General features: G+C 39.8%; 1 protein-coding gene across 2 annotated transcripts in view; it reads left to right on the top strand.

The window, feature by feature from the left end:
- COL5A2 (collagen type V alpha 2 chain) overlaps positions 1-21,287 on the top strand; it is a 96,129-nt gene that overhangs the window by 11,946 nt on the left and 62,896 nt on the right. For both annotated transcript variants that reach the window (XM_039363713.1, XM_039363712.1), the window contains exons 4-11: positions 909-941; positions 1,871-1,924; positions 12,081-12,188; positions 14,894-14,959; positions 17,102-17,146; positions 18,983-19,036; positions 19,282-19,335; positions 20,997-21,050. In XM_039363713.1, coding sequence (XP_039219647.1) covers positions 909-941; positions 1,871-1,924; positions 12,081-12,188; positions 14,894-14,959; positions 17,102-17,146; positions 18,983-19,036; positions 19,282-19,335; positions 20,997-21,050 — 468 coding nt within the window. The remainder of the gene's footprint in view (positions 1-908; positions 942-1,870; positions 1,925-12,080; positions 12,189-14,893; positions 14,960-17,101; positions 17,147-18,982; positions 19,037-19,281; positions 19,336-20,996; positions 21,051-21,287) is intronic.

Genomic DNA, 21,287 nt, shown 5'->3' with positions numbered 1-21,287 from the left:
ATTTTGAAGGCATGAAACTGACAGTGATGCGCAACTGTGTTAATAATAATAATAATAATAATAATAATAATAATAATAATAATAATAAAGTTGGAAGGGATCTTGGAGGTCATCAAGTCCAACCCTCTGCTCAGGCAGGAAACCCTACACCATTTCAGACACATGGCTGTCCAGTCTCTTCTTAAAAACTTCCAGTGTTGGAGCATTCACCACTCCTGGAGGCAGGTTGTTCCATTGGTTAATTGTTCTAACTGTCAGGAAGTTTCTCCTTAGTTCTAGGTTGCTTCTCTCCTTGATTAGTTTCCATCCGTTGCTTCTTGCATATGTTTGAATAAAGAGCACATGAAATAGAACAATAGATGCTAAATAAATAGACAAATAAAGTCTAGCAATTGTCCGTATCAGAGGTTTTGCATTTCTCTTTCCCTTTTCTTTCCTTAATGCAAATGAGAAAAAGAGGATATTCTTGCCACAGTCATTGCCATGTCCTAGAAAAGTGGTGGCGAACCTATGGCACGGGTGCCAGAGGTGGCACTCAGAACCCTCTCTGTGGGCATGCGTGCCGTCGCCCCAGTCCTAGGCCTTCAGCTGGGTTTTATAAAACCTTTTCGCTTTAGGCCTCTGCCGGCATTTGAAAAAAAAAGGTTCAATCAGTCAATTTCAACTTCTCATGGAAAAAAGAAGATCTTGCAAAGTTGGAATTGATTGACTGACCTTTTTAGTCCTACCCAGTCTGCTGTTACCACCACAGCCACGCCCACCCAATGGGCAATGTCCACCCAATGGGCCACACCCGCCCGGCACCCAACGATGCATAAGTGGGTTTTGGGTAGCAGTTTGGGCACTCTAAAAGGTTCGCCATCACTGTCCTAGAAAGTTATTAAAGCTTATGTCTTTTTTAAAAATAGGTTACAGGTACAAGAGGACGGCCGGGACAATCTGTAAGTATCACTCCTGGTTTTCTTTGTAGAAACATGAATAGTTTCCTAATATTTTTTAGGAAATAATGATAGCTTTTTTTAATTGCTTAACTTTTTTTTTAGTACTATGGGAAAGGCAGTATTGTGGAGAGATGGGGAATCCTTGCAGGATTATTGCTGTTACTTAATGCTGAATCTGTGGCTTTGGGAGAAATTCTACATTCAAATCCAGCTATATGAAGATAGATATGGATTCTTTTATCAATGACTTTCCAAGTGGCAAATTCTTACCACTTTAGACACTATGGGCAACATTGTTGGGACACCTCCAGTCATTCTTATGGACTGAGATTAAGATCTGAAGTTTTTTTTTTTAACTTCATATAACAGGGAAAGATTAGCTGATTTGTTTCTCATTATCCATTTCCTTGTTGTTAATTCCTTAATAAGGCCAAAAGGCCCAGTGATTCTTATCACACAGTTTAAAAACTACTGTAACAATGTACAGGTAATCCTTGACTTACAAACACAATTGGAACAAGAATTTTGGTCACTAAGCAATTCAGACATTAAATGAGTTACCACATGACCAGATTCCATGCTATGTCCATTTTAGCACAGTTATTAAGGGAATCATCTGATTGTTAAGTGAATCACACAGTCATTAAGCAGATCCAGGTCTCCAATTGACTTTGCTTGTGGGAAGATTGCAAATCACGATCACTTGACCGCAAGAGGTTGCAACCACTGTTGCCAACTGCCCTACTTGTGATACCATGTGACAGCGAGGGTGGTGCAAAAGTCATAACTTGTGAGTCACTTTTTTCCAAGGCCATCGTACTTAACCAAAGCGAACTGCAACACATCTATGCAATTGTTCTTTAATTTCAAAAGTGTGATACCATTACTATTTTATTAAATGCCTATAACTATTCTAATAATTGATTTAGGGACCTCCAGGTTCACAAGGTCCAAGAGGAGCTCGAGGACCCAAAGGAAGACCGGTGAGTTGGAAAACGTTCTTCCAAGAATAATTTAATAGATTGCTATTCCTTCCCCAGATGCCCGAGAGGAAATGTTTGGGGGTCAGAGATATCTAGGTTTGGCTTCTGTTTGAGAGACAAGATTATTAAAGTTTGGTTGCGTTCTATAACGTTTGGTTCGTAAATATAAAAGTGTGTTAGCTTCAGGAAAACATAAACACTCACAGCAATAGCACTTAGACTTATATGCCTCCCCATAGTGCTTTATAGCCGTCTCTAAGCTATTTACAGAGTCGACATTTTGCCTCCCTCAACAATCTGAGTCCTCATTTTATCGACCTTGGAAGGATGAAAGGCTGAGTTAATCCTGAGTTGGTCAGGACTGAACTCCTGGCAGTGGGCAGAATTATAGTAAATGCACTGTAATCATAGTAAATGCAACTCCAAGAGATATACTCAGGAGTCTTTTAGCCTCTAACACCCTCCAAATCTCTCTCTTGCATTCTGTGATTCATTTTTATCTCCCAGACATTGCATTCTTTCACATACAATGAGTCATATATTAAACAGTTCTGACATTCCATGGAGGACTAAAAAAAAAAAAATCAACCTCTGATCATTAGTCCTCAGAAAAAGACATCTACCATTATCCTTGGTATTTCTTTTTTCAAAAGATGAAGAAGTATCCTCCCCCACCCCTGGTTAGAACACATAATACCCATATATAGCAATTTAGTCCACCCTGGATTTTTTAAAAAAGGATTCCAAACATAAAATTTCCAATCATCAATTCAAACATAAGTATATAAACATTCCAATCACCAATCCAACATTAAAGTGAGAACAATAGAGATTAAGCATAACTTAGAGGTATAAACCAGAACAATTCAATGCTAAGAACCAACAGATCAGTATAAAAACAAATACAAACACATTTTGACTGAGCATGGAAAGGCCTACAGTGCTAGCAATAGTGAAATATTTCTTTGAAAGCTCTGAAGTTAGGGCCACCAAAGGGGAAACCCCCCCCCCAAACTTTTGTATCTTTCTGTTTAATGGAATCTAGATAAGAGCCACAAGTGAAACAAGATGAGACACTCCTTTCAGTTTTTAGCTTCCAAACTACTCAGAATTTCAAGAGTAATACCAATATCTTGAAAGCAGACAGAAGAATATAAGTACTTTTTATTACTTTATAAAGCCATGTTCTAGTAATACAAATAGATGTAAAACCTATTACCTGAGTAGTAGCAAGCAGCATCTCCCTTCTGTGAAGATATGGTAATTCATACCTGTTATGTCCCGAGCCTTGCAAACGGCTCGGGCGTTTGCAGGCAGTCCCGGGCAGGTGCAAAGCTGCCCGGGACCAGACAGGCTGTCGCCAGCGCCGTGCGCATGCGCGGGTGCTGGCGCGGGAAAAGTAACCCATTTACCCGGGAGTTGCCTATATAAGGGGCTGCGAGGCGTTTGGGCTGAGCCGAAGCCATCTTCCTGTAAGCTGAACGCTGAATAAAAGAACCTGAGAACTCCAGCTGCTTCTCGTGTCTGTTTTCCCGCCAAGGACGCAACACTGGCGACGAAGGTGGGATGCCTTGCACTACCTGGAAAGGAAAAAGTGTAAGCTTACCCAAGGAGTCCTGAGCGGCGGAAGAGGAACGGTGTTGACTCAGCAGCTGCCCGCCAATCCAGTGCGCATTCGGGGGTAGGCTGGCTGATAGACCCGTCTCCTGAAGATCCGAAGATGGCGAAAATCGGAAGGCTTGCGGAATTCGACGTCTCACATCCAGAGCGGTGGGAGTCCTACGTATCCAGAATGGAGAACTACTTCAAGGCAAACCAAGTGAGGGAAGATAGCTTGAAGGCTGCCACCCTGCTTTGCGCTTGCGGCCAAGACGCCTTCGAAATCGCAGAAAACCTTGCAGCACCTGTTCCAGTAGAGTCTGTAAGCTACGCAGACCTGAAGAAGCTGCTGAAGGACCACTTTCACCCCAAGGTGTCCGTTATCTCATGGCGCCACACCTTCGAGCAGAGGGATCAACGGTCCGGTGAGTCAGCCAAGGAATACATCGCCGCGTTACGGAAGGCCGCCAAGCCCTGCGAGTTCAAGGACCTCGAGGAACGACTGAGGGACCGATTCGTGTGCGGGTTGAGGCATCGAGAGCTACAACAGAGACTTTTCGCTAAGGAAGAATTATCCTTCCAAGACGCTTTAAGGGAAGCCACCGCGGAAGAAGCAGCAGGCGGCGCCGTCAAGAACATGCGGCCGATCAGAAGCAGTGCAGAGGGTGCGTCCGTGCACCAAGAAGACGTCCGACGAAACTCCGAGGAGGATCCGGACGAAGAAGTCGACCGTCTACACCCCGCGAAGGGAGAAAATCAGAAGGAAAGCTCTTCAGCTCCGCTCAAGTGCATCGGCTGTGGAGGTCGCCACAGGAGAACCGACTGCAAGTTCCGCTCCGCTACCTGCCGGGCATGCGGCAAACAAGGGCACATTGCAGCTGTGTGTCTGGGCCGACGAAAGGCACAACCTCAAGAAGAACGCCTGAAGGGTACCAGAGTCCCCAGCCAGAATAGGGTAGGTTTTTGCGCTTCGCGTAGAAACATCTGTAGGACAGGCACACACAAGCCCATGAAGAAAAAGCTGTCACTCAACGTGAAGCTACAAGGGGTTCCATTATCTATGGAACTAGACACAGGGTCTGCCCTTTCCATCATTTCATTGCATACATTTAGGAAGATTTGTTCCAGTAGTGGGACTAAGGCCAAGTTAAGGCCTTCTGATATTGTATTAACTGATTTTCAGAACTCAAGAGTGTGTGTTAAGGGGGAGGCCACCCTTAACGTGCAATACAAGAGTTTTGAAGGTCCACTAGACTTGTTAGTAGTAGGGGGTGAAAGAACGAGTCTCATAGGACTCGATTGGTTTGAGGCCCTGGGGATACACGTCACAGGACTCAACAGCTTACAAACACTCGACCTACAGGAAGTCTGCAAGGAATTTGCAGATGTTTTCAGCCCCCAGCTGGGCACATTCAAAGGACCACCTGTGTCCTTAAAGCTAGACCCCACTGTCACTCCCATTAGGATTAAAGCAAGAAGGGTCCCTTTTGCTTTAAAAAGTAAGATTGACACTGAATTAGACAAACTAATCCAACAAGGAATCCTAGAACCTGTTGATTCCAGCCCATGGGAGACCCCCATTGTCACGCCTCTAAAGGCAAATGGGGACATTCGCATTTGTGCTGATTACAAATGCACACTCAATAAGGCATTGCAGCAACATGCCTATCCTGTTCCTGTGGTCAGTCACATCCTGGCCTCTCTCAAGGGGGGGCGTGTTTTTGCAAAGCTTGACCTAGCTCAAGCATATCAACAGCTGCCTGTTGATGATGATGCTGCCATAGCTCAGACATTGTGACCCACAGGGGAGCCTTTAAGGTAAAAAGGCTGCAGTTTGGAGTGAATGTCGCTCCTGGGATTTTCCAAAGCGTAATGGAAAACACACTACGAGGTATACCAGGGGTCTGCCCCTACTTTGACGATGTCTTGATTGCAGGAGACTCCACACACATTCTAGCTGAAAGGCTTAGGGCTGTCCTGTTAAGATTCAGGAAATCAGGCCTTAAGCTCAGAAAAGACAAATGCAAGATTGGGGTGCCTTCTACTGAATTTCTGGGATTCAAAATTGATGCTGCTGGGATTCATCCTGCTGAATCCAAACTAACTGCTATTTTAGAAGCACCCAGGCCAAAGTCTAAGGCCGAACTTCAGGCCTTCCTAGGCCTCCTGAATTTCTACAATTCTTTTCTTCCACATAAAGCTAGTGTAGCTGAGCCTCTTCACAGGCTACTAGACAAACAAGCTGTGTGGCTGTGGTCACAAGCACATGAGGCTTGCTTTAAAGAAGTCAAGGCCTTGCTCACTTCTAACAGTGTTCTTGCACATTTCAACGAGTCTCTCCCTGTGTGCATCGCTTGTGATGCATCCCCCTACGGGGTTGGAGCTGTCCTGAGTCACCTCAGGTCTGATGGAACTCAGGTTCCTATTGCATACTACTCCAGAACATTGTCTTCTGCCGAGCGCAACTACGCTCAGATAGACAGGGAGGCTCTGGCTGTTGTTGCTGGAATTAAAAAATTCCACGATTTTCTATATGGCAGGCATTTCACGGTCTTCACTGACCATAAGCCTCTGCTGGGACTGTTTACCACACGTAAGCAGACTCCCCACATCATTTCCCCTAGAATGCTTAGGTGGTCTATTTTTTTGTCTGCATATGATTTTTCATTACTCCACAAGCCTGGGAAAGAAATGGGCCATGCTGATGGCCTCAGTAGGTTGCCTCTGCCAGTAGTAGAAGCTGACCCCGCGCCAGCTGTCAACATTCTATCAATCCAAGCCTTGCCCGAGCTTCCTCTTAGTGCCAGGGATGTTACCGCTGAAACAGGTACAGATCACACACTTTCACGTGTCCGCTCCTGGGTCCTGTCCGGGTGGCCTGAGCACTGCCCTAGTCCTGAGTTTCAGAGTTTCTGGTCCAAAAGGAACGAATTGTCCCTTTCTCAGGGTTGTTTGCTTTGGGGAAACAGAGTTGTCATTCCCACCTCAATGAGGACTAGGGTCTTAGAATCCCTCCACGAGGGTCATCCTGGCATTGTTCGTATGAAGGCTCTTGCACGCAGCCACTGTGTGGGGCCTTTTAGATAAAGATATTGAGGCTAAGGTACACGCATGCCACATGTGCCAACGATCTCGCCCAGAGATGCCCCAAGCTCCTGTGCATAAATGGGGGAAACACAGTCCCCATGGTCTAGGGTGCACATTGACTACGCTGGGCCCTTTCAGGGCCAGTTCTTCTTGGTCCTTGTTGACAGCCATTCAAAATGGCTTGAGGTTGTGCCTGTCTCGACCACCACCACTGCAAAGACTATTCAGGTACTGAGGGGGATTTTTGCTGCACACGGGCTGCCAGATGTCATTGTGTCTGACAACGGCCCTCAATTCACCTCCTCCGAATTCCAAGCTTTCTTACAGGCAAACCTGATTCGTCATGCCACGTCTGCACCCTTCCACCCGTCCACCAACGGTATGGCTGAACGCATGGTGCGCATCGCAAAGGACGCCTTGAAGAGACTCACCTACGGGGACTGGCATCACAGGTTGGCTGACTTTCTCCTTTCTTATCGCACCACACCGTCCACTTCTACAGGGAGAAGTCCAGCTGAACTTCGTTGGGGGCGCCAACTTACTACGAGACTTGACCGGTTGCATCCGGACAGACTGCCTTCATCTACCTCACATCCTAGGGCACCTAGACAACTACTTGTGGGTGCCCCGGTTTGGGCTCGCAATTACGGGCCTGGTCATACATGGGTCCCCGCTTCTGTGTCCAGGATCACAGGTCCTCTCTCCTACGAGGTTGCCCTGGACAACGGTCGTGTCCTGCGTCGGCACATCGACCAACTCCGCTCTAGGCGGGACTTTTCTGCTGAAACTCCTGGGTCTTTTCCAGGGGGGGAGGGGGACCCTTTGGAGCAAAGGGAAGGGCAAGAGTTACTGCCCATCTCCACTGAGGGAGCCACAGACGGCCCGTCCCAAGATTCTGCAATTGCTCCGAAAAGGAAGTCATGGAGCTTACCCACACAACAGGCATCCACGCCTACTCCAGCCAGGGAGTCACCCCGGGGGCATACTCACTTTCCACACATATCACACAGCACTCCAGTCACGGAGGATACCCGGGGGCATCCCAACAAATCATTCCCCGCAAGAGAGCTGGCACACAATCCCAAAGTTGGCCTGACCTTACCCCAAATCCTACAGAGGGTCAAACATACACAGAGCTAGTCGAGGAACCAAGTCCCGACTACAACACCCCTAGCACAAATCAGGGGACACCTGAGTTTTGGGAGAGTACAGAAACCCACATGAGCCCAAACACAGAATGGGGTTCAGGGAATGGACAGCCTCCTGACAGGTCTTGGACTGACCTAGGAGGTCCTACAGAGACGCCCAGCAGCGGCTATCACTTCAAGGGGCCTGAGGGTCTACAGCTAGGCAGGTCAACCAGGTCACAAAGCAACAGAAGCCCTGGCCTGACGAGCCCGGTGGGCAAGCAAGCAGGCCAGGCATCGGGGCACAGTCCTTGGAAGACACCAGGGCACAATAGAGAGAATAGGCTCACGCCTCCCTCCAGTCAGGGGACTTATGCCAGTAACCCACAGCTAAGAAGGTCACAGAGAGCAAAGAAATCTCCCAAGTACCTAGAAGACTACATAACATTGCTGGCAAGGCAAAGGCCAGTAAACAGTGGGAGCACTGGGGAGCAAAATGTTATATAAAATAAATGCTGTATGTTGGTAGTAGTTTTAGCCCGGGGGAAAGGGGTGTTATGTCCCGAGCCTTTGCAAACGGCTCGGGCGTTTGCAGGCAGTCCCGGGCAGGTGCAAAGCTGCCCGGGACCAGACAGGCTGTCGCCAGCGCCGTGCGCATGCGCGGGTGCTGGCGCGGGAAAAGTAACCCATTTACCCGGGAGTTGCCTATATAAGGGGCTGCGAGGCGTTTGGGCTGAGCCGAAGCCACCTTCCTGTAAGCTGAACGCTGAATAAAAGAACCTGAGAACTCCAGCTGCTTCTCGTGTCTGTTTTCCCGCCAAGGACGCAACAATACCCATATTGTTCTATAGAGGGTTTGTCATGTATAATTGTTCACGTGAAGGCTTCCACACAATCCTGCAGTGTATACTCACATACATAGTGAAGGCACTATATATTCTCTATTTTTCCCCTATATATTCTCTTTTATTTACAAGTCACCCTGTAAATAAAAAAGACCACATCTTTACTGATGTCACAGCATGGCTTATAGGGGAAGATCTGGTTATCAACGCTTGCAGGTTAAACTAAAAATCTATAGAACAGAAGGAGTATAACATGGCTCCATCTGGTTAAAATAGTCAGATTAATGCCACAGTATCTTCAGTGCCATCTCCAAGGACAATCTCAGATGGGATTTTATTTATTTATTTATTTATGAGACTTATATACCGCTTTAAGTGCAAGCACTCTCTAAGCGGTGTACACCAGTAAGCAATGTATATATATATTTACATTGCCCCCAACCCTTGTACTGTAATATGAGACATAGAATTTGAGAGAAGTCGTCAGTGAACCTGTGATTATGAAGGCATTTGTAAGACTTGCAATAGCAACAGCAATAGCACTTAGACTTATATACCGCTTCACAGTGCTTTACAGCCCTCTCTAAGCGGTTTATAGAGTCAGCCTATGGCCCGCCAAAATGAGGACAATCTGGGTCCTCATTTTACCAACCTCGGAAGGATGAAAGGCTGAGTTAACCTTGAGGTGGTGAGAATTGAACTGCTGGCAGATGGCAGAATTAGCCTACAATACTGCATTCTAACCACTGTGCCACTATGGAACTTTTGCAGAAAGGGAGAAGATAAGTAAAAGAATTGAATTAGGAAAGAAGGGTATGTAGAAGAGAACATTTTAACCACTATAGGTTTTCAGGCAAGTCATACCTATTGAAATTCCCATTTCTGTAGAAGCCCTACCCAACCTGGTATCAGCCTAACTACATCTTTTTCATTAGGATGAAAGGAGGAGGTTTCTGGAGAACCTGGGATAGGAGCTACTGAAGCTTACTGAAGCTTCCTGCTGGAAAGATGCAGGGAATATGACAATGGACAACAGTTGTGTCACTGGCAGTGATTTACAGCATTGTACTGCTGTAGAATATAGCAGGCTGCTTGATCTGATAACTCAACTTACATTTGCTAGATTTTTAGCAGATGTAGGCAATTTAATCTAACCAATCTTGGCCAATGGTAAATAATGTCTGAAAGGTACCAAGTTGCTAACTTTTGAACTATGTTATAGAGCTGCATTAAGAGCTTTACACATAAGGAGCTGATAGATTTAAGGAAATACATGCATTTTGATTGCATAATAATATAGTAATAATTCTCACTACCTCTAAGGGATCAATGAGAATTAAAAGAGAGAGAGAGAGAGAGAGAGAGAGAGAGAGAGAGAGAGAGAGAGAGAGAGAGAGAGAGAGAGAGAGAGAGAGGAATTAATTTATATGAATGAATAATTCAGTGACTTGACTATTTTACCACTACTGAAATACATTTAAGTATTAAAAGTATGTGTATTAAAGCGCCATCTAGTGGTCTTCATCAGCAAATTCTTGTTTATAAGATGAATTGTGGAAGTAATTGACAAAAGAGAACGGTACTATAGATAATTGATTTTCCAACTCCTCATTTATTTCTCAAATAATTGATCCACCATTTTTTTGCAGAAAAATGTCAGTTTTCACTTCAGTTGTATTGATGATCTTAGAATTTTGATTAAGTATTTTTGTGGGTAGCTATTTCTACTTTTAATCGTTTGCTATGGTGTACAATTTTACACACTCAGCATAATATCTACCAATACACTACAACATAATACCAGTATGTAAAGAAGTAGCATGTAGGCCTTAACCTGCAACCATAGATGTATCTAAGATGTAAATGTATGGAATGGAGAGGTCCCATCTCCAATTTTCATATATATCAGAAGATTTGATATTTTGATATGAGAAGATGAAAGTTCTTGCATATTTTAATAATTAATAAGCATAATACTGATGGTTTAAAAACTCTTGATATATTACTTGCAAAGTTGGTATTAGAAACAATGATACATACCAGTTAAGTAGGTTACAGATGAATGATCTTTATAATTACACACAGATTTTTTAAAAATCAGAAATCAATGAAAAACTGATCTCTAAAACTAGGTTTTACTTGGGCAGAATAATCCAAACCCTTCCACTCAACCCTAAAGAATAAAACCATGGGAGAGACTTCACTGCATTGGCTGTTGGGGTGTGTGTGTGTGTGTGTGTGTGACATATTTATCCCATACACTTCACTAGGCCACCTCAAAGTTCCAAAGTGGTGGGTCCAACATGGAAAATTTCAGGAACGGGTATTATAACTTTTAAACTTCTGAATCTTAAAATTCCAAGTTTCCCTGAGAGAGACTCAGATGTGTTCCCTCACATTGGCTTACTAAAAAGCCTAGTAAAGCTGCTGCTTATCCCACCCGGAAGCCAGGTTTTTTATGACAGTTCACCTTTCCTGATTTCCCACAGAAATCCCTTAATCTCCAGCTTTTACAAAATAATTTGATAAAAGCCAGAATAATCATTTTCCCTCTCCCATTATTTGCATGAGTATTAAAACAGGTTCTTAAGCAACACTTAGTTATTCTTTCCTTGACCTCCTTTAGTCAGCTAGCAACTTCATCCATTCACTTTCAAAGCAGTAGAGCAGTGCATAAATGGAAGAGGCTGTAGAATATATTAGGTTACCAAGATACTTCAGGTTTTATTCCAGATTTATGAAATATTTGCATTAATTATTTTGTGATTTTTCCAGCTGTCTTCTAAAAAGCCTGGTTCTACTTTTAATATACATTCTTGCTCCATAGTCTCTGCCAGTATAAATCTGGAATGGTATCCATAGACTTTGAGATATTTCTCTGAATTTATGCCCTGCATAAATGGAAATAAAAGCTGCTTGCGTGCATGCCTGTTGGTATTTAAACCTTGTGGAGATGCAAAATAGGCAGTTTTGCCTTTGTTAAGTAAATATCTGAAATCCACAAAATTAATTTCCTAGTATAAATATTAATTTATTGCAATTTCAACATATCCATTCCAAGAATTTTTTTTTATCCATGAAGGTCAAGGATTTTCATCAGTCAAAACACTGCTGATAAAAAAAAAATGTCAATCCTCAGATTTATAATTCTTCCAGGAAAAAATGTAAGAATGAAAGTAGCAAAATCATTCCTTTGGAGTCTTATTATTTTTAAATGTATTACTTAGCAATAAGCTATATGGTGCCGATTCCATTCAAATGAATGAGATTTTTTTTCATGAGATCTGTTAGTTTATCCTTTGAGATTTCATTCAGATCCTATGTAAAGACTATTGGTAATTTAATGCAGTGAAGACTCCATGGGAACACTGCAATTGTGGAAGTAAGCTTGTGGATACATCAGTTGTTGGACCCAATGACTGAAATGATTTATACACTGCCTACTTGATGAATATGTGTGCTTTCTTTAAATACGCTTTATATCCAATCTCTTTCTAGGGTGCCCGTGGCCCTCCAGGAGTAGATGGGGAACCTGGTGTACCTGGACAACCTGGTGACCCTGGACCTCCTGGGCAACCATCCACTGGACCAGATGGCATCAGCAGAGTGAGTGACAGTAGTAAATTTAATTAACTCAATTTCCTACATGTGCATGCTGTGATAACGATAAACTGAATAATAACTGAGCCCACCCAGACTGGTTTGCAAACATGTCAGATTAAAATGTAATTGGCTAGTTTGTCCCAATGTACAAAAGGGCTTCAAATCTGAAATGTTCCCATTCAAAATGGATGGCTTGATCTTAACTGGTAGTGGTTACAGATAATTCTTGACTACCTGAGCCTAATTGAGCCCACAATTATGTTCCTAAGTCATGACAATAATTAAATGGATTAAGATGTGACTGCAGACTCTTTATGACCTTTTTTTGCAATGGCTGTTAAGCAACAGCGGTTGTAAAGTGAATGCTGCAATTGTTAAGCAAATGCTGTGGTCATTAAGCAAACCTATTGTTCGCTACATGCCATTTTTTGCCAGAAACTGGAAGTGAACAGAGGTTTCTGGCAAAAACAACATACATTGCAGTGATTGGGACGCTGCAAATGGCCAAAAATGTAGGATAGTTGCTGAATGCCCAAAATGCAGTCATGTGACAGCAGTGGGGTGGTTGACATAACTTCAAATCTAGGTCATAAGTCCCTTTTTTGGGGGTCTGCCATATTTTTGAACAGTTAGTAAGCAGCCGGTCATAAGTTGAGGACTGCCTGAATTTCAGAATGCTGAAATTAACCTTTTCTTGAACTCAAAACCAGTTGTGAAGAGGATATGTCAACCTAGAAATGTTTTGAATTTGGAGCATTTTCACATAGTCTACTAATGGGAGGCTGAGTACTGTATATCATGTCATCCCTACCCTTTGCTGAACTGCCGGGTTTTAAGGACAACATTCCTGAACTGTACTCCAAAAACATGGTTTTGTGACAAAAAAAAAAAAAAAAAGAACAGATATACAGTGATTAACAAAAGTAGACCTGATATAATCAATAAGATCATGTTCTGTATGCACCATTTTCCACCTTCTGTCACAATAAAAATCACAGTGTAAACTCAATGTTCAGAATGGTTGAAGGGTATACTGAAATCTTTTGGAAGCCACACACAGCACATGTTGCTATAGACATGTGATAAAATAGCGAAGATTTCCAATGGACTTCCATCAGATTACTATTAATTATAGACATATATTTTACCGTTATGATTCTCATTCTCATAACTCTTGCACATCAATAGAAGTTTATATTTTTTCTTCTCTCTGGGTGGGATTTCAAAGGAAACTGGAGGTTCCCAAACATTTTGCTGCAACTGTCACTGGGGATTTTTATAACTGTTTCTACCTTCGTGCTCCCTCTGCCATTGATTACAACTTTTATAGTTTTGGGCAGTTTGAACTTCAATGAATCCATGGATAGTGGATTGTGGATAATAGATGGTGAAAAAAAAAACCAGAATAGCAGAAATATTTCTGCCCTCTTTGGTGCTTTAGAAGAAAATAATCTTAGAGGCTGCAGGGTTGTTTCCTTGTGTCTGTAAAATTTATATCTGCCATTTATAAAGCTTGCGAGGAATTATATATTTCAGTGATATCCAACTTACCTGTTACATTTCCAGAGAGTTAGATCAACAAAAGAGAAGCATAGAATGTTAGGAGTCATGCAAGACAAAGACTTTTTTGTTTGCGTGAGCAGTTTTAAATATGTGTGCATATATTGATATTTGGCTTGGATTTTGCAGAAAATTTTTGTTATTGTTATTGTTCCTTATTTTTATCACTATTTGAGAGAGAACCTAATCATCCTTATAAGGCAGATAATTTGTTTCAGACCTTGGATAATTTAATTTATACTAATTTCTCAAACTCCTGACCCTCAAACCTGTATGAAAAGATAATACATTTTGTTTTATTAAATTTGGTGTATCTTTGGAAACAAAAGCAATCTGTACTATAGAAAATTCAAAGTTATGTTCAAATGATTAGTGAACTTTGGAATCAGTTGTCCTTAAGGAAAAACATAAAGCAAACTTGTGTTTTTCTCCAAAGGCTATTGAAATGTAGTTGATAAAAATAATTTAATAGCTAGATAGACATACTCTACCCCACAAGCTGAATGAGGATCCAAGCCACAAAGAAATGTAACTAACTTTTTTTTGTGTTTAAATTTTAGGTTTAAAGCTGTCCTTAAATAGCAAAAACACAATACAATGAGTGAAATGTTTTGGGTCATGTGCCCTTGCCTCTTCATAATGGTTACTGTGCCCTGAAGCTAAAATATCCCTAGAAAAGTGGCTCTCAGCTGGCAAATATTTATCAATTTCTAATATAATATGCAAACATTATAGCAATCGCAGAATTACACAACTGAACTTGACTGAAATAATGAGGAGAGAAAAGTGGTAGATGTGAACAAGAATTTCCCTATTCAATCATGACTTTGGGACAGTTCTCTTTTTTCTTCCATACATCTGAAGTTTCTTTTCTTTTTTTAAAGAATGAAATTTTAACAGCAAACAGCATTTATTCATTTGTAATACATTAATAAGCCTCAAAGAAGGTGAAGCCTAATTTTCCCTATGTTTTTAAAGATGAGACCCACAAATGAATGTGGCTGCACAATTCAGTCAGTTTTGAATTCATCATTGCAATGATTTAAAGCAGTGCTGACAGTATTGTTCATTTTTGGAACATCTCTGATGATGGGAACAAAAACACCTTTCATACTCTTTTCGAATAACCAAACTTCTTATGTTTACAGCCATTTGCATCTCAGATGACAGAACAAGATGATGCCTTTTCACAGATGATGATGCCTGGTCCAGTGGTAAGGATATGAATTGATTAATTAATTAATGAAATATATATGAAATAAACACTGCAAAAAAAAAATGAAAGTGGAGCTGGATGGATCTTACAGCACAATAAATTCTGTTCACAGTGTATCCCAAACAGCTTTATACATTGTGATAGACCACTTGTCAAACAATAGAAGAGATGTATAAAATGCCTGGGGTGATCTGAAAACTCTGTGAACAGGAGTGTGTTATAGATACTAAGTACATAGCTAAAACAAGTTCAAAATATATTTTCAGTTGTTCAATTTCTGCATCCCACATGGCCACAATTCTTCTTGTAAGAGGCTTTTTTTATATGTCCCCTCATGGATGGTTTTATAGACATCTTTTGGTAAATCTACTCTGTGAAAGGTTAGAAGATAAATGTTTCCCAAGGTAATGTTGATTACAATTGCCATTGTTTTCTTAGAAAAGTGACCAGGTATTTTGGGAGTTGCAGTTATGGACAAGACTAGAACAGAGAACAAAAAGTAAATTCTGGAGGGATATGTTGTCTAGCTCTATGTAATGTCACCCCGTTCTTCTATAGCCCTCAGGCTATTTTTTAAATATTTATTGAGAAGGAAATAATATTTCCTCAAATGTTTTTCTGGACTTTTCATGCTGTAAAGTACTAATTTGCCATTATTATGCACTCTATGTGTGGCGGATATATTATGCTTGCTCTCCCCGTTGCAGCAGCTTTAATAGATTTAGATGCTGAGTTTTGAAATTTAAAGTCAGAATTCATGGGCCAAAAGGCAGCTAAAATATCTAGTGAATTCTAGAAAAATGAAAGGTGAACAATGTTTTCTGATCAAGGTTCCACATTTTTAATAAAATGAATTTTTTGCCCTTAAAGAAGCAAACTTGACAACATTTTGAGGGGAAATTTGAGTTGACAATGCCAGTTTTTCATGGTAAAATCATATTGCCCAACTTTCATATTTTATACTATTTGAGAGCAATTAACTTTTAACAACCTGGCTGTAAGTTGTCCACCTTTGAGATTCTATAGTCCGATTCACTTGTGTCTTTTCAAGAGCCCATTTCATTATTAAATAGTAAAAACAGACATATAAATATTCATATACAATATAATTTTAATAATAAAATATGTCATTGTTATGAATTAGTAATATAAAAGCAACTTATCACAAAAGGGCTAAATTAAAAGGATATACATCTTCTTAAACACTATTTTAAGAAAGCAGATTCAGCTTGATTCACTTTAAGTATAAACTGCATAAAATCTCAAGAATCTCTAAATGTTGACAACTCAATTGAGCTTTGCCTTAATTTCATGAATAGAAATGCCTCAGGGCAAATATTTAAGGTTTTGTTTGTTAAATATGTAAATCCGAATCTAGGAAAGAAATTATATATATATATTTGGTGGTATTATAAAGTTTTAGGTATTTTATGTGGAAAAAACTATGTTGTTGTTTTTAAGAGACTGTACTCAATAATGCATGAAATTTGTGAAATAAGAAAATATTAAATTTAATAGTAATAATCTTAAAACAGGTAAAACATTAGATATTGACTATTGGAAGGCAAATAAATTTACATCATCTGGAGAATAGTAAGAGAGATTATAATGCTGTATGATAACAAACAATATTTATTTTTATACAGATGACTTGAATGTGCTTTATATGAGAAAATGTGAAAGCTCTCTAAACAATTGGTATCCTAATTTTCTTTTATGGCAAATGATTGTGTTCATGACCAAGCTTTAATTTTATTGTATTTGTTTGGGAGGTGTCTTTTCCTTTCTTATTTGGGATCAAAGACAGAATCAAAAGTTATTAATTACTGAAATATATAGAGCAATTGTTTCATCTAAAGCAGGGGTAGGCAACCTATGCTGACTCAGGAATTCTGGGAGTTGAAGTCTATGAGTCATAAAAGAGCCGAGGTTGCCTACCCCTGCCCTAAAGGCTGCAATCTCTCTACCTATTTTCTTCGCAAATATTTCAATAATTATATTGAAATTCCCATATCTTTTCATAAGTTTCTTTGCATTTTGTCTTTTTAAACTTCTTTTGCCAACATATGATGCTTGCATGTTGCATTTCTGCACTAGTTCTATTTTTTTGATTAATAAGCTTATTTGTCCTGCCTCATAGGGTCCTGTGGGTCCAAGAGGAGCTCCGGGTAATCATGGGAAACCAGTATGTAGCTTGTTTCAAAATATTTGTGTGTAATTAAAATTATAATACACTGACTGTATTTGGTGCCCTCTAGGTCATGCTGACATGTGGATTATGGAAGTTGAAACTGTTGTGGTTTGATGGATGCCATATTCGAGTAGGATGAATTATATTTATCGTTATTAAGATGGCTAATTTCAGTAATCAAATCACAGTTAAGATTATCCATAATTTATTTTGATGCAGATGTTTACTCACAACATCTGCTTAATCTAAAGTAGAGAAATTCATATCTCTACTTAGGGGCTGCACTGAAAAGAGAAAGTTTAATATCTGTAAAGCTTGCATGGCAAGTAACTGCAAAAGGGATACTGAGCTACAGCTTTGCCCCTTGTTCTAGTTTTTCTAAATAATATATTTGTCGTATCATCAATGGCATTCATAGTGTACAGTGATGATACAAAACCTGAATACTGATGTCATGATATGTGAGCCAAGTACATATAATAAATCATAAAATTTGTGATGTATTCTTGCATTCATTCATTCATTCATTCATTCACTTATTTATTTATACCTTTCTTTTTACAAATAGCTCAAGAGCTGTAAACATATCCAACATGCCTTTCTACTCCTATGTATTTTAATTTTTGCATTGTTGTCGTTGTTTTTATTTTTTAAAAAAGATTGTTTGCTGCCCAGTATTACCTGGTGAGATTGATGACCATACAAGAATGAATGAATGAAAAGAAAATGAATATAAGTAGTCAACAGTAATGGACATACAGTATAGTTACAGGACTAAACAGTTGCTAGTGAGATTTCATACCCTAAATGCTCCCTAGAACAATTCACTTTTTAAAACTTGAAGAAAGCCAACAAAGGAGAAGCTGATCAAACTTCTGGAAGGAGGCTATTCCAAAACACAGGCACAGCAACAGCAGCACCTGTTTGCCTCTGGCTCCTCATGTCATAGAAAGGGAGTTCTCTTTAGACATATCAGTTGGGTAGGTTGAAACCCAGTTAGAGAAGAAAAAGCCATTAGGACCTTGGTGCCAAGCCATTTGGCCTTTAAAAGCTAAATCCAGCACCTTAAGTTATCCTCAGAGGAATATGGGAAGGGGTCAGCAGAGAGTTTAGAAAATAGGTGTCACACTCTCATGTCAACCTACACCAGTTAACAATCAGAATACTGCATTCAGGACCAATTGAAACTTCCAGGAAGTTTTTAAAGCCCCATGTAGAGCACATTGTAGTAGTCTAAACCAGAGAAGTAAATACTGAAGGCATCAGTCCTGCTTGTGAAGTCTTTGAATTTCAGCTAGAGCTGGAGCAGGACAATATTCCTCACCCCCAACTGGCCACAGCCTCTAAACTGCTCATTGGCCATGAATCTAAGAAAATTTCCTAATGAACTGCTTTTTCAGGGGCAGTGCTATTGTATCAGGAGTCAAGACTGAAAACCTCAAAGAAACTTGAACAAAACCAACTTGTTTGGGTTGGGTTCAACTTCAGTTTCTTTTGTCTCACAGGCTCCACAGATGATGAAAGAGTGAAATTATTTTTACAAAGTTACAAATTAAGAAATTAGGATTATGGAAAATCAGTGCTGGACCTAGGCTATCTTAATTCTTATAACATATTACATTTATTTTTGTGTATTGTTTTCATTAATTGATAGGCTACATCATTGTCCTGATTTACACCATTCCTAATATCTATCTATCTATCTATCTATCTATCTATCTATCTATCTATCTATCTATCTATCTATCTATTATATATACATCTATCTATCTATCTATCTATCTATCTATCTATCTATCTATCTATCTATTTATGTTTGTTTTTTTTTAGGGTCCTATTGGGCCCACAGGTCCTCCAGGTGAACTTGGTGACCCAGGATCCATGGTAAGGTCAATTTTGCACATACTACCTAGTAGTGGGGAAGTAGCATAATAGAGCTTTATAAATTCTGACATGTCACAAGTTTTTCAGAAGCTATGTCTGGGAAGCAATTTTTTTAAATCAAAATATGTATACACAGTACAATTTTGATTGCTTAATTTTTGGTTGCATTTTTTTTTGTGTGTGTGTTAAGCATGTTAAAGTATCATTTAACTTCCTAATATAAATGTGTATATTTTCTCTACTAGGGTCCACCTGGTGTTCGTGGCCCAGAAGGGCCTCCAGGAAAACCTGGTGAAGATGTAAGTTTTAAAATAGATTTCTCAAGAGTATGATGCTAGGCACATTATATAATAATCATCAGAAAATAATCTTAAAATCAGAAAAGTTTATTTAGCAAAGCAAGGAAACTGATGTCAAGGCAACTGTCACCCATAAAACATTTTTTGTAAAATAAGATTCTACTCCATCTGTTGAAAGGATCCTAAACACCAGCAAAAGAAACTTTTTTGGTTAGGACGTTCTACAGGGGAGCAGGGACTAAGTGAAATCCTGTTTTTCACTGCTTTGTTTTAATAATAAAGCAAGCATGTATGTTAAAAAAATATCCACTTTCTTTACCTGCTAACTTCCATATATGTTAAGGTTCAACTTCTATAGGCTCAAAATTCTGGGAATTTGTTCCTAATATGTCCAGAGAACATTAGACTGAGGAAAGTTGGCATAGTCAACCATATAATAATGTGATACAAAAAAGTTTGATCTATTTTCAAAACTAAATTCAAAAATTTCAATACTAAATATTCTAAATATTTTCTACCTAAATCTTTTTTATTTTATTTTACATTGATGATTGACATTAGTGACTAAATAATACTGCAAACATTTTCACACATACGCAGTGTCCATGAAATATGGAATATTGACTTATCCGTAGTTACATGAAAATGGTGGGCTTGATCCAACACAGATTTTGTATCAATGAAAAGTGTCTGAAAAGTATTATCCTCTGGTATAGTGTGGAATGGGGCACAGAAGAGTATTATAGATAGCGGTTTTCAATAAAATAAAGTTGTGCTTTATGACAGTGGAAAACATTTCTGTGGGTGCAAAGTCACTTTTGCATAAAAACTAATGTCAATATTTATTTCCTGCTATGCTATATACATATTATATATTATTATGAAGCATAATCTGCTGATAGTTTTTAGTTCAACCAACAACTGCATAGTGAGACAGCTTTCATAGCATAGCTATTGCTACATTCTAATAGAACTTCATTGTCTCTTGGAAGCTTGACATACCTGCTATTGCTGATGTGACAATTTCAAAGAAAAGAGAGATATACTTATTATAAATGACTAGAGTGTTACCTGTATGTTAACAGAAATCTTAGTTGGTAATAGTTATGCATATTTATATGACTTTTTGAAAACATCGGCGCAATATTCAAAATGCATTATTTTTGAAAAAAATAAACTTTCAACAGTTTCTCACACCTTCGGCATGAATGACAATAACATGTTTCAGAGAAAAGAAATTCGCTGATGTGCAACGTTATTTATTTATTTAAGAAATTTTTATGGCTGCCCAACTCTCACAAGGTGACTCCAGGTGACTTACAACAGGGGTCCCCAACCCTCGGTCTATGGACCAATACTGGGCCACGGCATGCCAGCAACCAGTCCACACAAACAAGCAAAGCCCCATCCAAGAGATGCAGGGCTTTTGTGTGCAAAGGCAGCACATAAAACCACGCACCCTCCGGTCTGCGGAAAAACCTCTCTCCGTGGAACCGGTCCATGGTGCAAAAAAAGTTGGGGACCTCTGACTTACAACATTAAAAACCACATCACAAAAACCAACTGCCCCCACCTCCCCCCTGCATGGCAGCAGCAACCCAATCAGATCGACCATTACCTTTATAATGTGGTTTTATGACTTGATTGTTTTCTTCTTTTAGGGTGAACCTGGCAGAGCAGGGCAACCTGGGGAAGTTGGATTTCCAGGATCTCCAGTATGTACAATTAGCTGTTTCTCTGAAAAAAAAATCATAAATCAAAAAATCAAAAATCAAATCTGTAAAGAATCCTAGACTGCACTTACACAATTTATATGTCATCGGCAAGTGTACTTTTTTAAAAAGAAGAAAAGATAAAAGACCTGTATTCTATTAGCTCAATTTCTTAAACTTACTTGGTTTTTAGAATGTGTAAGAGATTTTATCTTTGAGAATTATATTGTTTCATAGGAA

This window comes from Crotalus tigris, unplaced genomic scaffold (genome assembly GCF_016545835.1).
Source record: "Crotalus tigris isolate CLP2741 ecotype Arizona unplaced genomic scaffold, ASM1654583v1 scf7180000019570.252052, whole genome shotgun sequence".
Classification (NCBI taxonomy): Eukaryota; Metazoa; Chordata; class Lepidosauria; order Squamata; family Viperidae; genus Crotalus; species Crotalus tigris.
This window is presented reverse-complemented; position numbering and strand designations above follow the sequence as displayed.